We start from the raw sequence: 18,146 nt of genomic DNA on the forward strand, positions 1-18,146 counted from the left end.
AGTATCTATTAGTTTAGAGAGATTTAATGATTTCAGGTGGTAAGTAAAATGGATTATTTTATATAGCACGCTATTTACTTGAGGGGTGAAACCTAAAATAATTTTTAGTATTCAGATTATAATACTTTTCACATAATTTCCCATAATAATCTACCTCCATTTAATTCTATCACCTTTCAAAGATTGGATTATTTTTCTCTTTTACCTGTGGGGACTATAACTATTTTCTAAAAAAAAAAAAGACTAAATTGAACATTTCAGAATCTAAAGGCAACTTAGAAGAATAAATGATTATTAGTTTCAGTTTTACTCAGATTTTATTTAGTCTCAGAAAGACAAGTTAGCATCATAATTTTGATAACAAAATAATCCAGAGAAATTAATTACATCTAAAGAATTTAGCACACATAAAAGAGTGATATATGTGCAGCAAAGAAAGAAGTTTAAAGATACTTCAGTTCATTGGTTTTTCTTTTCAATGTTTAACACACATGTAACCTGTAAGGAATTGTAGAATGAAAGCCCAGACATCACTGTTGGCCATCTTCCCTCCCCTTCACTTCCCTCTGTTCTGCGACCTGATGATGGTTGTGTGACAATTTGGGTATTGCCCAGTGCATTTCCCCACAGCCCGTCGTCCTGCATTTCACATGTTCCTTTGCCCTTGATGTTTTCTACACATCAGGGCATGATCAAATTCCTCTTTGTAAGGCTGAAGATTGAACTGCGTTCCTAAACGAAGAGCTGGGCCATAGTTGCTTCTATTTCTGTTTGTTTGTTACTTGATCCCTGAAATACTGGTCCACTGAAAGATGAAATCATGATACAACTTTATATTCTTCATTTCTTTATTTTGTCAAGACCCGTGCGATATAGCACTATTGTCTCAGATGTCATCTTCTGTCAAGTACCCGTCTCAGAAGAACTGTGCGTTCTCACAGTGGTGTGTGGCCATTACCCATCTCCAGCATTCTGTTTATCATGCAAAGCTGAGGCACTGTGCCAATCAACGGTTACTCCTCATGCCCTGCTGCCCAGACTCCTGCAAGTGACCATTTTACTATCTGTTGTTATGAATCTGCTTATTCTAGATTGTTCTAACTAATATCATTGTATTAGTTAGATTTCAATTCTGTGATGAAGTATCTAAGTTAACACAATCAGAAATGAAAAGAGAGACATAACAGAAATTGAGGAAATTCAAAAACAAATCATCAGATCCAATTACAAAAGCCTATACTCAGCAAGACTGGGAAATCTGGAGGAAATGGACAGCTTTCTAGTTACCAGGTAACAAAATTAAACCATGATCAGATAAACCATCTAAATAGTCCCATAACTCCTAAAGAAATAGAAGTAGTCTTTAAAAGTCTCCCAAACAAAGAAAGCCCAGGACCAGATGGTTTTAGTGCAGAATTCTATCAGACCTAATACCAATACTCTTCAAACTATTTCACAAAATAGAAAGAGAAGGAACACTACCCAATTTGTTCTATGAAGCCACAATTACACTTACACATAAACTACACAAAGACCCAACAAAGAAAGAGAACTTCTGACGAATTTCACTTCTGAATATCGATGCCAAAATACTCAATAAAATTCTGGCAAACAGACTCCAAGAACACATCAAAACGATCATCCATCATGATCAGTTAGGCTTCATTCTAGGTATTCAGGGATGGTTTAATATAGAGAAAACCATCAATGTAATCTACTATATAAACAAACTGAAAGATAAAGACCACATTATCATTTCATTAGATCCTGAGAAAGCATTTGACAAATTTCAACACCATTTCATTTTAAAAGTGTTGAAAATATCAGGAATTCAAGGCCCATACTTAAACATAGTAAAAGCAATATACAGTAAACCAGTAACCAACATCAAACTAAATGGAGAGACACTTGAAGCAATCCCACTAAAATCAGGGACTAGACCAAGCTACCTACTTTCTCCCTACCTATTCAATATAGTACTCAAAGTCCTAGACAGAACAGTCCATGAAAGGGTGTCAAAGGGATACAAATTAGAAAGGAAGAAGTCAAAATATCACTATTTGCAGATGATATGATACTATACTTAAGTGACCCCAAAATTCCACCAGAGAACTACTAGACCTGATGACTTCAGCAAAGTGGCTAGATATAAAATTAACTCAAACAAATCAATAGCCTTCATCTACTCAAATGATAAACAGGCTGAGAACAAAATTAGGGAAATGACACCCTTCACAATAGTCACGAACAATATAAACAATATAAAATACTTTGATATGACTTTAAACAAGCAAATGAAAGGTCTGTGTGACAATAACTTCAAGTCTCTGAAGAATGAAGTGGAAGAAGGTCTCAGAAGATTGAAAGGACTCCCATGCTCATGGATTGGCAGGATTAATATAGTAAAAATGGCTATTTTGCTGAAAGCAATCTACAGATTCACTACAATCCTCATCAAAATTCCAACTCAATTTTTGATAGACTTAGGAAGAGCAATTTTCAAATTCATTTGGAATAACAAAAAACCCAGGATAGTGAAAACTATTCTCAACAATAAAAGAACTTCTGGGGGAATCACCATCCCTGACCTCAAGCAGTATTACAGAGCAAAAGTGATTAAAAAAATAAAAAATAAAATAAAAAATAGAACAAACCTGTATGATATTAGTACAGAGACAGGCAGGTAGAACAATAGAATAGAATTAAAGACCCAGAAATGAACCCACACACCTATGATCACTTAACCTTTGACTAAGGAGCTAAAAACCATCCAGTGGAAAAAAAGACAGCATTTTCAACAAATGGTGCTGGTTCAACTGGTGGTTCAGCATGTAGAAGAATGCAAATCAATCCATGCTTATCACCCTGTACAAAGCTCAAGTCCAAGTGGATCAAGGACCTCCACATAAAACCAGACACACTCAAACTACTAGAAGAAAAAGTGGGGAAGAACCTTGAACACATGAGCACAGGGGAAATTTTTCTCAACCAATGACTTATGCTCTAAGATCAACAATAGACAAATGGGACCTCATAAAATTGCAAAGCTTCTGTAAGGCAAAGGATACTGTCAATAGGACAAAATAGCAACTAACAGATTGGGAAAAGATCTTTACCAATCCTATACCCGATAGAGGACTAACATCCAATATATACAAAGAATTCTAGAAGTTAGATTCCAGAGAATAACCCTATTAAAAATGGGGTACAGAACTAAACAAAGAATTCTCTTCTGAGGAATATCAAGTGGCCAAGAAGCACCTAATGAAATGTTCAACATCCTCAGTCATCAGAGAAATGTAAACCAAAACAACCCTGAGCTTCCACCTCACGCCAGTCAGAATGGCTAAGATTAAAAACTCAGGTGACAGCAGATGTTGGTGAGGATGTGGAGAAAGGGGAACACTCCTCCATTGTTCATGGGATTGCAAGCTGGTACAACCACTCTGGAAATAATTCTGGAGATTCCTTAGAAAACTGGACATTGAACTACCTGAGGACCCAGCTATACCTCTCCTGAGCATATAGCCAAATGATGCTCCAATGTCACGCCCACCTTGGCCGGCAAGGAAGACGCAACACGGTTGGATTCTTCTCAACAGCCTTTACTGCAGGACACCTTCATTGTTGACACGGCAAAGTTGCTCGCCTTATATACACAACAGTATGCTAATAATCTCTCAGGGATTGGTAGGGCACGGGTCACCCCACTATCACCCCACTACTTGTCCTCCAGGGATTGGCAGAGAATGAATCACCTCACTAGCATGGTTCCGACCCTCATTAGCATATTAACGGCCAACTGACACCAGGTGCAAAAACCGCACTGTGCAGTACCATTGTTCACCACTGGAGGGCGCCCTACACTCCAACATATAACAAAGACACATGCTCCACTATGTTCATCGCAGCCTTATTTATAATAGCCAGAAGCTGGAAAGAACCCAGATGCCCTTCAACAGAGAAATGGATACAGAAAATGTGGTACATTTACAGTTGGGATACTACTCAGCTATCAAAAACAATGACTTCATGAAACTTAGGCAAATAGATGGAACTAAAAAATATTATCCTGAGTGAGTTAACCCAATCGCAAAACCACACACAATGGTATGCACTCACTGATAAGTGGATATTAGCCAAAAAGCTCAGAATACCCAAGATACAATTCACAGACCACACGAAGCTCAAGAAGAAGGAAGACCAATCCCTGGATTCTTCAGTCCTTCTTAGAAGGGGGAAGAAACAAAATACTCACAAAAGGAAATGTGGAGACAAAGTGTGGAGCAGAGACTGAAGGAAAGGCCATTTTACCATCACTAAATATATCATTTTCTTGTGATATCCAAGTTCTTATATTGTGTGTGCTTGTAGGCCATATTTTCATTTCCTTATTTGTTCAAGATATTGGTAATGCAATATCTTACACTAGCCTTACACTAGTCTTATACAGTCTTATAGTAGCCTATGTCTTTAGTATTTATATGGAAAGCTATATTTAATTTTCTTAATTAAAACATTTTAAATTATATAGTGTCTTAGTTAGGGTTTTACTACTGTGAACAGACACCATGACCAAGGCAACTCTCATAATGTGTAATTGGGTCGGCTTACAGGTTCAGAGGTTCAGTCCATTATCATCAAGGCAGGGATATGGAAGCATCCAGGCAGGCATGGTGCAGGAGGAGCTGAGAGTTCTACATCTCCACCTGAAGGCTGCTAGCAGAATACTAGGCAGCTAGGATGAGGGTCTTAAAGCCCATGCCCACAGTGACACACCTACTCCAACAAGGCCACACCTTCACCAACAGGGCACTCCCTGAGCAAAGCATAAACATATAGTTTAAATAAAATTACCCTATCTGCAAATAGAATTATGTCATCATTAAAAATGTTCCTTTATTCATGAATTCATTAAATAAATACTCATTAAGCAATTATTCAGGTTTTTGCTATAAGTCTGAAAATATAAAAACAATAGGAAAAAGTTTTGCCTATAAGAAAACTATAGTCTAGTCGAAGTCTTTAACACACAAAGAGCCAAGACAGCACAAAGTCGGGATGATGGTCTTTGCTTTAGAGGTCAGGAAAAGTTACACACATAAGAGTATAATTAACAGTCATTCCACCACAGAGGCAGAGCCATAGGAAGCAGCTGCATGTGGCAGTGTATTTGAGGTACTGTAACAGAATACTATGGGCTAAGTGACTTATAAACAACACAAGTTCATTTCTTACACTCTAGGGACCAGGACGTCCAAGATCAAGGAACCCAAAGATTTCATGTCTCGTGAAGGCTCATAGTGTGGTTGACTGACAGCTCTCTTTTCTCTGTGTCTTCACAGGGTAGAGGGGCAGAGGAACCTCTCTGAGGCTCCTTTTCTAAGGGCAACAAAGTAGTCATGAATGTTCCACTCAACGATGTGGTTTATGAACAATGCGGTTCCACTCTTGGATCCTTATCATCTGCCTCCCATCTAGTACCACAGCATTGAGTGTCGTAAGATGAGCGTATAAGTTTGAGGAAGACACAAACATTGAGCCGTTAACAATCAGAAAGACCACAGTCTATTTAAGTAAAGTATTTGGTCGCATCCATGATATGGGTACTGGGAGGACGACTGGGAAGGTTTTAATGTTTATTCTCAAGATGTTATTAAGTGTTCTGTATTCAAGGTTATGTGGTAGTTATTGAAGAAGAGGGTATTAAGGAAGGGCTTTATCTCAGTAGAGTGTCTTTGGAAGCTGTGGGGTTAACTGTGGAGAGGTAAGGAGAAAGCGTATGTAGACACTGGCCCACTGGCTTGAGTTTGAATTCTTGAGAATGAATTTGCATTTGTGATTTCAGGGTCCTTAACTGCTTGGCCCTCTTTAATGCATAATACACCATAACTGAAGCAAATGTGCTCTGGGACCCACGTGACTTCTAGTATCAATAGGTATACACAGTGTTAGGTTTACAAGGAGAGATCTAGGTGTACTAATTATATAATTCTCTATAGGATAGTAAATACATATATTTATGAACTCGAAAATTTATCCTTACTGTTTCTGTCATCAGAGTTGCTGTCTGAAAGGAGTTAACTCAATATTCCTTAGTACGTAAAATTACTACTTGCAGCCAATTGGTATGAATTATGTTGGCAAATGTAGACTATAATTTTGGTTATTTTTAAATCCTCTATGTCTTAAGTTAATTAAACGGGGTATTTATGAAGAAAATTTCGTGGTGATTTAGACATTGCTAAAACTGAAGCATTTATGTCATGATAATCTCAAGGTAACCAATATGAAGCTACAAACATGGGACATATTTTAGTCATCCATCAGAGAACGTGTTTGAAGAATATAAAAAGAACTACACAGTATAACGTACCAATAAGATAATGGGGGGAAGTGGACAATTACCAATAATTACAGAAAATTATAGATAGCACACAGCTTTGCTTAGTACTTTTAGCCATTAGACAATAATGAGATACCACTACAAAGTATAAAATGAATACTCAAATGGGAAGTTTTATTGGTAGAGCCATTTTTTAATATTTAGGCAAGTTTTTTATACACTGTAATATATATGCCCATATACCATAGGGCCCAGAAGAAAAGTATGTTAAGTGTATACCCAAGAAAAAAAGAAAATAAGTTCGTAAAATTGTAGTCAAATGTTTCTCCTGCCTTTGTTTGTAACATTGCAAACATGAAGACAGAGTCTCCATCAAATAGGGGATAAACAGTGGTGGTGCACATCTGTAAACCCAGCCCCCGAGAGGCAGACGCAGAGTGAGCCTAAGGCCTAAGTAAGCCCGGGCTACACTGCAGGATCCTTGTTTACATCACCCTTCCAGTGCTCGGGGGACTGTAATGGGGAGGATACAGAGAAAACGTAAGAGGTAGAAGTTAGGTAGAAGGGCTGAACAGGATGCTGGTTTAGGCAGCAACTGCAGACATGATTCCACAACAGCTAAGGTTGTCTCCATGGGGTCTTCATAAGACTGAGTCTGTCAATTATGGATGAAGTAGGAGCTCATGGGTCCTCACCTCTTCCTGTTGAAATATCAGCTCCAGTCTATCCTGGGAGAGAAACAGTCATTGTCTCCAGTTGAGTACCTGGGGCCGAGTTCATCAGGCTCTGACGGACAGCTTGAAAACCCTGGCCACGTAAACGAATAAAGCTCAGTGGGTCACAAAAGGAAATAAGAGCTGCGTGTGAGAGCCTCGGAGAGAAGAGGAGAGACTGACAACGGCGGGTGGGTGGTTAGAGTGGGCACAGGCAGAAGTAAGGAGAACGGCATATACATATATGAGAAAGTCAAAGAACACGTTTAATAAAAGTTAGACTAAAAGAAAAAGCAATAATCTATAAAGTCATATCTATAGACTGAAATACTAAGAGCTAGAAGAAACAAAGATTGTATGCCTGGACACAAAAGACTGTTCGATTAGTTGTTTAACCTGACATCCTAGAACCACCTGAGAAGGAAGTCTCAGCGGGAGATTGCCTACATCAGCTTGTCCTGTGGCCGTCCACCTATGAGGAACTCTCTGGGTTACCATAATTGGTATGAGAAGATCCAGCCTGAAAGCCATGGTACTGCTTCCCTGCCGGGGTCCTGGTGTCAGAGGAAGCTAGCAGAGCATTAACCATGCCTGCCTCTGTTTCTCTCCGCTCCGGACCATGGGTGTGGTAGGACTTCTCCTGGCTCCTGCTCTGATTTCCTATCACTTGGAGTCGAGAGCTGATGTAAACCTCCTTTCCCACTAGATTGCTTTCTGCTGGGATATTTTTGCACAGCAACAACAATAACAACAGAATGAAACTAGAACCATAGTGCCATTGCATTTATATTAAGTTCCATCAAAAGCAAAAGCGTAGTCACAGAACTCACGATGGTGGTTCCCACGGGTAGGAGATGTAGGCAAGGGGTTAAGAGCAAAAGGTCACAGGGGAAATTACCCATATCATAATTAGATAGTTTTTCCAGGACTGTGTACAGTTGCTATAACTCGCTGGCCGTGGAAATGACAGCTGTATAGATTATTTGCGGTGTAACTATAACTTGAAATTGTAGCGTATAGAATGCTGCCTATGTAACTTTAAAGGCAAATTAAATTCTTAGCCAATGCTTAGACAGAAAACTGCCTGTGGTATGGTTTTTTAATTTAACCTGCACAAAATGATATGAGCCAAGGGAGAATTGATGGAATGTGAAGCTCGGGGTGATCCAGGAGTTAGCTGGGACTCTGTATAATGGGCTGGTGATTACAGCTGCTGGGACCTCATTGTCTGGGCTTGATAATCTGCATTAGCATTCTGAGGAGGAAAGCGACAGAGAGGAGAGAAGTGGAGGGGGAACCCAGCTAGTTCATGCAGTAGCAGGCGCATGTCCTCGACACTGCAGTTAGAAAATGTGAAGTCCCTTTGCAGGAGACTCTTTGCCATTGCTCACCCCATAAACTAGATGACAAAAAAATGTCCCAGAGCACAAGAGAGAATACTCTGAATCTGTAGGGCTTTGACACTCACTCTGTCTTGTGACAGACACGCTTTGCCCTGGGTGCCCGAAAGCTCATCTCGGAGACGGGAAATTTATCGTCTAGTTAGTTAAACGTCGCCCAGAATCCATAACTATAATAAAAAAACGGCGAAGCTTCAAATGCTAACATCCCAGTGATGGTGAAAAAGGTTCATTTCCCCCATTGCTAGACAGGGCCATATATAATGGTAGCTATAAACCCTTGAAGTTGTGTCTGTCACGCAAGCAAGAAGTGCGACAGTGCCATGCTTGTGCCTGCAGAGCCAGTGGGATTGAAAGCCATTTTGAATATTTCTGTTTTATTTTTATTGCTTGTATATGTTTGTGTCTTGATACACACACACACACACACACACACACACACACACATGTCCACACAGGTTCCTGTAGAGGATAGAATGGTTGTCCGATAGACTAGAGCTGGAGTTGGGGCAACTGTTAGCGCCATGTGTTAGCACCGCACGTTGGGTGCTTGGAACTGATCTTTTAACTGCCGAGCCATCTCCCCAGTCCAAACCATTGTAATTCCTTTGTACTTTTCACATTAGACTCACTGCACTGAAATGTGATTAGGACCTCGCAGATTAACGAGAAACGGGAACTGCATATACCCTCTGAAACATTTTCATTCAGTCTCCCCTCCTGCAACTCTGTTAAGTAAATGATAGTGATTCAATAAAAAATGTCTTTCGTTACCTTGTTACAATTGGCCCAGATGTAGTTATCACTTCAATTTTAAATTCTTGCATGGAAGCATCTTAGAACACGTGTAGAATCTAGAACCAAAAAAATGGGTACTAAACTTCACCTCGGCCATTAACCATCTGCGGCCTTAAGTGAAGACTTTGATGTTTTCCAACCTCAGTTTCCTCTTCTGACAAGACTTCATTTGTGACACACTAGAAATACCCCCACCTGTTACCACGTCTCTCAGACACAGAGGATCATCTAGGGCGCTGTGAAAATGCAAATTCAGATTCAGAGCGTGTCCAGACTGGTCCTGAAGTTGTGAGGCTTCCTGACGCTGTTACTGTTTCTAGACTGTTCCTGATACGCTATTACTGTTTTCTAGACGGTTCCTGATATGTTGCTACTGTTTCTAGACTGTTCCTGATACACTGTTACTGTTTTTAGACTGTTCCTGATACACTGTTACTGTTTCTAGACTGTTCCTGATGCTGTTACTGTTTCTAGATGGTTCCTGATACTGTCCTGTGAAAACCTACATATAAAAACAAACTCTTACATCCCACTCCATGACTCTTACACTAGAACCTCCCTTTCTAGCAAGATTTGCATATAATGTTTATGAGCATAAAGCACCACGGGTCTAGCCGCTAGCCTGACACACTGGAAATGAAAACATTGTACCTGAACCATCATAGAAATGGTATGAATGACATGGGCAGACGTAACCTTTTCTTATTTAGACTAAATTTTAGTATTTAAGTCAAACACTGCTTGTTGCCAGTCTGGTGAGCTGACTTAGAGCGTTTCTAGTAGCTACAATGTTTGGACTTCCCCTGAGTCAGCTCTTTTTTTTCCCCGTGAATCAACAAAACTTATTTTCTGAGCATCTCTCTTTTGTTGTTGAAAAGTGAACATGTTTATTAACGTGTAGGAAACTTGAACATGATTCTCTTCTTTGTTGCTTCTGTGATGTCATTCAGTGCCTGTCATAGCAATTCTGTAAAGTCCCTACTTCCAGTTACATAGAGCTTTTGAAGCCTGCATCTTGAGCTTGGTTGTTAGTGACGAGGGAGAGATTTGCTCAAGTCCCGGAGGCAGGTAAGATTCCTTATGTCTCTCCAGAGGTTGTGTGCACCGGCTGAGTCAAGTCTATGCTCAGCTAGGCAGCAGTTCACAAGTTCACTTGTGTCCTGCTTGCCTTTCAAAGTCAGTCAGAGATGAGAGCTTGCAGGCTTCTAACTTCCGTCCAGACCAAGAACATATCCGTAAATGTGGCTGATGCCGTCAAGACTCCCAAGAGTTTATCATAGCACCCCGACATTTCATTCCCAGGGTTGTCCTTTAATGTCGGGGTTGGCTTGGTGTTTGTGTGCATCAGCTGCATTACTTCAGACGGAGAGGATGTTTGGAGTATACTTTATCACAGAGTAATTGAAAGGCAGCTTCTTATCAAAGCGAGCTCCAAAGCAGATCAGTTGTTGTGAGTGGAGTCTTCAGGGGGACAACCGGAGAGTCCATGGCAGTTCTTGGGGTCAGGAATGGGGACAGGGATGGGGATGGGAATGGGGGCTTTGGAGTTTCTTCTACTACTGTTCTGTCTGTTGCAATGGCACACACAGTGGGTTGTCACAGAGCACACGGATTGTTAGATTTCAAGCTACAGTGATGAGATACCAATACCCACCAGCATTTAAGCAGCCACAACAGCGCAGAGGGGCTGCTCCTATGAAGACTTCCCCCAAATGCTTACACCTTGAAGCTAATTTCCAGAAACCTGAAGAGGTTGATTCTAAAAAGACATATATTGTTAGTGCTTTTATAGAAATGAGGATATTGAGAGGTCTTTAATGTATCGTTCTAGCCAATGTTCCTTAGCCCTAAATCTTTTGAATAGCAAAGGTCACATGGAACTTTGCTCTTGTCATATTGAAAAGATAAGCCGTGTAGAAAATCATAGACCATATAAGGTTCTATTTACACACCCTAGTAAAGCACTAATGAGGGCTTGAAGCAATTGTCACATGGGAGATCAGCCTGGCCTCAAACATTTCTAGTACCAAAAATATTAAACTTCCAATAAATGTTGAATACTGAATAAAGCCCAGGATCTGAAATATAGGGCCGGAGTCTGGTCCTTGTATGTGTTATGTATACCTATATGTGTATGTGTGCATGTATATCTATACGTATCTATACTTATGTATATACATGTATGATATATGTAATATATGGGTATATTATATATGGACATAATATATATTTATTCATGCTTGTTTCACAATCTAGGAAAGCTACAAAATAAAACGCATGGCACAGACTAGATACTCCAGAAACTCTAGCTTCTATCACGAATATAACCATTAAGACCATGGGTCGTTATTAGTGATACTCATAGTAAATTTCTTCTAAATGTCTTTCCTCAAGAGTCCAATTCACAGTGGGAAGTCAATCAAAACTATCCCTCTCATGCGCTTTATTTCTGTGTGATTGCAGGCACTGTGGTGGTCCAGCAGTTAATGTCAGTGATGATCAGCAAACATGATCGCCTCTTCCCCAAAGACACAGAGCCACAAAGCAAGCCCCAAGAAGGACCGAACAGCAATAACAACGATGATCATAAGAAAGCCGCCATGGGTCAGTTACAGAACAAAGAAAACAACAATACCAAGGAGAGTCCGGTCAGACGGTGCTCTTGGGACAAGCCTGAATCCCCCCAGAGAAGCAGCGTGGACAACGGATCCCCCACAGCTCTATCAGGGAGCAAAACCAACAGCCCACGGAACAGTATCCACAAGCTGGATGTCTCCAGGAGCCCGCCTCTCATGGTCAAAAAGAACCCAGCCTTCAATAAGGGCAGCGGGATCGTCACCAGTGGGTCCTTCAGCAGCAGTAATGCAGAAGGTGTGGAGAAAACCCAAACCACCCCTAATGGGAGTTTACAAGCCAGAAGGACCTCTTCCCTGAAGAGTTCTGGTACCAAAATGGGTACTCATAGCGTACAGAATGGCACCGTGCGCATGGGTATTTTGAACACTGATACACTAGGGAATTCCTTGAACGGCCGGAGCATGAGTTGGCTGCCCAATGGCTACGTGACCCTGAGAGATAACAAGCAGAAGGAGCCCGCGGGAGAGTCAGGCCAGCACAACAGACTCTCCACCTACGACAACGTCCACCAGCAGTTCTCCTTGATGAACCTCGACGACAAGCACAGCGTGGACAGTGCCACGTGGTCCACCTCCTCCTGTGAAATCTCCCTCCCCGAGAACTCCAATTCCTGCCGCTCCTCTACCACTACGTGCCCGGAGCAAGACTTCTACGGCGGGAACTTTGAGGACCCTGTTTTAGACGGCCCGCCTCAGGATGACCTTTCTCATCCTGGGGACTATGAGAACAAAAGCGACCGCAGGAGCGTGGGGGGCCGAAGCAGCCGTGCCACGAGCAGCAGCGACAACAGCGAGACGTTCGTCGGTAACACCAGCAGCAACCACAGTGCACTTCACAGTTTAGTCTCCAGCCTGAAGCAGGAGATGACCAAACAGAAGATCGAGTATGAGTCCAGGATAAAAAGGTGAGAAAACTTGGAAGTCGTTATCGCCCGAGGGTGATATCGGTGACATTGGTACTGAGCCTTACGGGACTAAATACGCCACGCAGAAGGTCTGAGCCCAACTCCTCCCTTTCCCATTACCAGCTCTGGGATGTTGGGGAAGTTAGGCTAATTTGCCTCGAGCTTGGAATTCTTAATGGGAAAAGCTTAAAGATGTTCGCTCAAAAGCACGCATGAAGTCACTCACTGAGCCTTGTTTCTGACGCAGCATAAGGTCCTCTTCAATGATTATTAAGTGACTGTGTCTGTATTTGAGAGACCCTGAGGACAGGATAGCAGCGGCCTGCTGGTTTTAGCTTCTAGAATTGGAGTAAAACAGAAAGTCGGGTTAAATGTTAGAGTGAAATTTTAAAAGCAAGCAAATGTTTTATTTTTGTTTTCCAACCATTTAGTCCTGAGAGAGTATGTTTCGTCTCACAGCCGACTCAGGCTGAGAAGAATCCGAATGGCTTACTAGCGTCCTCAGTAATTTGGCTCTCATCAATTGTCTTGATGACTCCGAACCCCACAGTCAGTTATGAAATTATATGATGTGATATATGGGTAAATATCTTTAATACAGAGCTGGTAGATGATAGATAAGTGGATGATATATGCAGTTGACTTTAACATATTGTAATGAGTTTCCTATCCGCTGATTAATTACAAGACAAAAGATCCCATACTTCCATAAGTTATGGATAATTGAGTATAAATTAAAATACCACTTAGGAGACTGGAAAATTACTTCCCCTGCCAAAATCTTTTTCTGAGCTTCACTAAAAGAAAACGAGCTTTTTAATTTTTCTCTACGGTACTATAATAATGGCGGCATTAATTAGAGCTTGCCATCCCATAGCAGGAATCCTGCGATAGATTTGTGATCTGAGAGCTACGGTGTGATAAACAGCAGAACTTTCCAAGAGAGCGTCATTTCTGGGCCCTGTGCCTCTGATCTCCCTTTCCCGTTGGGAACCCAGGGGAGAGGCTGGGGGAGGCTGTTCCACACCCAGCTCATGGGATGTGCAAGTACCAATGTTCTCACGACTTTCCAGTCACTGTAGTACAGATTATACACTTCTCTGCAGATTCCTACTTAACTCCACCCCATCAGTATTACGGATGGAGAGACAGACAGCAGACGGGTGGATGCTGGGATATTTTACTTCATCTCTCAGTCAACAAAATTCTTTGCTTTAAGTTCAGACACAAGAGTTTACTGTTCCTTCCTGTCCCTTCCATTGGTGTCCAACCTTATACTCTTAGGAAACTCTGAATCATACTAAAAAATTCATTTGTATGATATCAATTATTTAGTTTAATGATGCTATTCTCTTAGGAGTTTGGGATAGTGTATGTAATTGTAACATATAGCCAGCCATGTATAACTGTAACATATAGTTGTAACTCTGACTATGTGAATGTGCAGTTCTCCAATTTTTCTCCTACAGGGGTAGAAATTTTGCAAAAATTATCTTCAAGTCTCAGAACACTGTTCTGGGCTCGTCCCTTTCTCCTTACAAACCCGTTCTGTTTGGTACTGACTGACCTGAGGCTCCTCAGCCAACTGAACGGATCTTCAGAGTCATCTATGTCCTTGACGAGTCAACCCTCTGGTCATAAAATAACTGTCATTCTTATATTATGGGTTTTCCCCCAATTTCCACCTTTCTGGGACTATGGTCATGGAAGATTCTCTCCTTAAAAATTTACCATGTCTTTCTTCCATTTCTTAACTTTCAAAATAAATACATGGTTGATTATTGATCTAAGGACACATCTCTTTAAAGTATGGCACATTTCACTCATCACCTCCTGTCTATGTCACCCCGCATTCTCAGTTTTCTCTCTCCATACCTTTACTGCGATATATTTGGAATTCTTACTCTACTCCGCCCAAGCCTGTCTGAACTTCTGCTTCCTGCATAATTTCCCTAATTTTAGCCCGTGTGACATTGTCTCTCTGGTCGGCTTCCAAGCACTGTGATTCTCTTTTCTAAGAATCCAAGTCTGCCAACTGTAGGCATTCGTTTCTAGATTTTCCTTTAACCCCTTCCTTAGAAAGATCGTTTGTGCTTCAAGGTCTTCGGTGAATCCACTACACTTTTTGGCTTCTCTTTCATGAGAGTCTCTGTTGCCAACTAAATGAGAGAACAGCCCATCCTCTCAGCCTTTAGCGTGGGCTAACACTAGTGTGGACTTCCGGTTACCATCCTGTACTGCATTTATTCCTGAATCCCAATAGCTAAGCATACTCTTATTTTAAGTTTAACCTTGGCAAAATATACATAAAGTGTTTATAAAATTATCCATCATTTCCATGGGTTTGGTTTCAGGGAATTTTCTTTTATTTTCTGCCTGGTCCTCTAGCTTCCTGGAACTTTACGCAAATGCCTCTGACTCATATAACATGGTAAACACAGGCTCTGCATGGGTTATCTCCCTTGGCACTTAGGCTTCAGTTTTTCTAACATATTAAGTCCAAAAGTAATTTTATAGAGTATAGGGAATGCACCTTATGGTAATTCTGGAGACAGTCAGCACAATTCCAGCCTCTTAATTAAAAATTTGATCATGTGCTGGAAGTAGCCCTCTTAGCTATTATACAATAGAAAAGATTTTACTTTGTTCTGTTTTGGTTTTAGATTCAAGTTCCTCATAAAGGAAGGCTTGCTTTACAATCATTGAAACTTTTCTGTCACCTAATACAATGTATAGATTACATGTGAGGCTTAACTCTTTCCAAACAAGAAAATAATAGAAATTTCCATTTTTTAGTTACTGTTAAGGTAATCTAGATTTTAAGTTGCACTCATCTGGTAAACTCCAATGAGCCCTGTGATACTTTAGCTCAGACAAGAACTGTGTAGGTCAGCTCTTAGCAAATACATGCCACAAAGGACAGTGTCTCAATACCCCTCTTTCAAAATAATAAATATACAAACACACAGGGAAGGGAGACTCTTCTTTGCTATGGCAAATTCAATACTTACGGAAAGCACAGTTACAAGGATACAAAGTATCTACAGCCCGTAACAGACTAAAAATTTGGATGAACCATAGAGATCCATGCTAGAAGCCCCGGACCTCCACTGTGACTACAGAGCACAAAGTAGGATGCTTAGACAGTTAAGGCCCCTACTACCTTCCTACCCATACCAGTTATCAGGTACTGGTTACTATTGGCCTTTTCACAGAGTAAGACTACATCCCCTGCAAAAGTCTATCCTTGGCAGAAGGTGTAGCCTGGTAACGACTGGTGCTGATGTATTTTTCCTTAGCTCAGAAGTCATGTGATTATCCTCCTTTCTGTCCGTCTCCCTCACACTTTACCCATCCACTCAGAAAAGCTAATCGCCACGGTGCATTGGAGGCTGCCTCTGTTCTGCCCCTTTTGTGTTACGTGGCTTGAGTTTCCAGTTTGTCTATTCTGACCATGCTCGCACTTCCCCGAGATGTCCTAGCGACTTGTGACCACAGTAATAAATCACAGTAGCAAACAGAAAACCAACATCACCTTGTTAACCTTATGAGGCATGGCTTTGATGATTGGGCAGGGCTCCTCCTGAATTCCTAAGCACTGTAGACAGTCTATAAAATAGATATCATTCCCTCACACATTCAGCGACATCAAATTCACTCGTCTCTCGTTCCCCTTCCCGTCCTCTGCAGCTTAGAACAGCGGAACTTGACTTTGGAAACGGAAATGCTGAACCTCCATGACGAACTGGATCAAGAGAGGAAAAAGTTCACCATGATAGAAATCAAGATGAGAAACGCCGAGCGCGCGAAAGAGGATGCTGAGAAGAGGAACGACATGCTCCAGAAGGAAATGGAGCAGTTCTTCTCCACATTCGGAGACCTGACAGTGGAACCCAGGAGAAGCGAGAGGGGAAACACAATCTGGATCCAGTGAGCCTTTCTCTCTGTCCTGGACTGCTCCAGGGAGGACTCTGGGAACTCGGGGACAAGCAGTGTTGGGGAACAATGTGGGATCAGGTGGCTGGTCTGCGTAGAGCTTCATCTGGTGAAGGATTGTCATTTATGGGCATCACTATCCATATCTGCAGTGTGTACCAAAGTTATACCATGCTCCATAATGCTACTGTCAAGTGTTACAACTGGATCTACGTGTAGAGGGTAGTTTCTAAAATGTCGATAAGAGGTAGAAGCATATATCTCAATGATTATTTTATTGCAAGTCCTGTATTTAAATGTCGAATCAATACATTGTTGCAATTTAGCTTGCATTCAGGCTTCACCCCGTGCACTTAACATAAGCTATTTTTGGCATCGTGTTATCATCTGCTTATTTTATAGATCAATATTTTTATTTCCCCTTTTGCTGAGGAAATGAAGATAAGAAGAAATATAAATATATAAATATATATAAGATGAGTTATTAAAGTCAAAAGAATACTTCGTGCCTGTGCTGTTTGTGCCAATAGACCTTGCCATGACCAAAAAAGAGAAGTGTAAAAGAGAAAAGGTTTTATAAACTATAGCAGAATACCTGTCAGTGGTTCTCACATTCTTCAGCTTGGGCCTGGGAGTGGGTTCAATGAGTATGAGTTTTTGTAAGTTCACGGGAGCATGAAGACCTGAGTTCTGATTCACAGCACCCACGTAAAACTCCAGATGTAGCCTCGGCCTCATACAGCCATACCTGCAGAACTGGGGTAGAGGAAGCTAGAGCTTGCTGAAATCAACCTAACTGTGTGAGCCTGTTTCTGTGGAGACACAACATGTAAGTCCACACGAGGAAGGAACTGAAGCCAGCCAAAAGCAATCATTCTAGTAAAATACAGTTTGGTGAACCAGGTAACTTACTGGGGTTGCCTAGGGTTTTATATGAGGTGTTCCTTACAGGAGCATGGATGACTCAAATGCTGCATCACTGAGAAGCTCCCCAGCTGAAATGACAGCTCACAAAGCTTTCCCTGTCGAGCTCCCTGCACAGTATGCAGACAACTCAACAGTTAACAGGTCTCTCTCCTTAGCAGTCTTCATTCTCATATGATCTTGGAAACACAGGGGCTTCATGACTCTGAGTTCCAGGGACTTTGTGAAACTTATAAATTATTTACTTCTTGAATCTCAGTGAGACTCACCCCAAGATGGAAAGTTTCATCGGTATGCAACACCAGCCTACTTGAAAAACAACAAGCTTTAGGTTCACAAGAGACATTGTCTCAGTGGAATAAGGCAGGATAGAGTATGCCCAATACCGTCCCATGGTGTCTACCTGCAAGAGCGCTCAAACTTACACACACATGCACACACACACACACATGCACACACACACACACACACATACACATGCACACACA

The 18,146-nt window shown here is 41.3% G+C and overlaps 1 protein-coding gene across 2 annotated transcripts in view; it reads left to right on the forward strand.

The window, feature by feature from the left end:
- The window catches only part of Arhgap24 (Rho GTPase activating protein 24), a 212,748-nt gene extending 195,464 nt beyond the window's left edge, over nucleotides 1-17,284 (forward strand). For both annotated transcript variants that reach the window (XM_032916295.1, XM_032916296.1), the window contains 2 exons: nucleotides 11,721-12,798; nucleotides 16,489-17,284. In XM_032916295.1, coding sequence (XP_032772186.1) covers nucleotides 11,721-12,798; nucleotides 16,489-16,732 — 1,322 coding nt within the window. In that variant the 3' untranslated portion in view covers nucleotides 16,733-17,284. The remainder of the gene's footprint in view (nucleotides 1-11,720; nucleotides 12,799-16,488) is intronic.
- Nucleotides 17,285-18,146: the final 862 nt, after the last annotated feature.

This window comes from Rattus rattus, chromosome 11 (genome assembly GCF_011064425.1).
Source record: "Rattus rattus isolate New Zealand chromosome 11, Rrattus_CSIRO_v1, whole genome shotgun sequence".
NCBI lineage: Eukaryota > Metazoa > Chordata > Mammalia > Rodentia > Muridae > Rattus > Rattus rattus.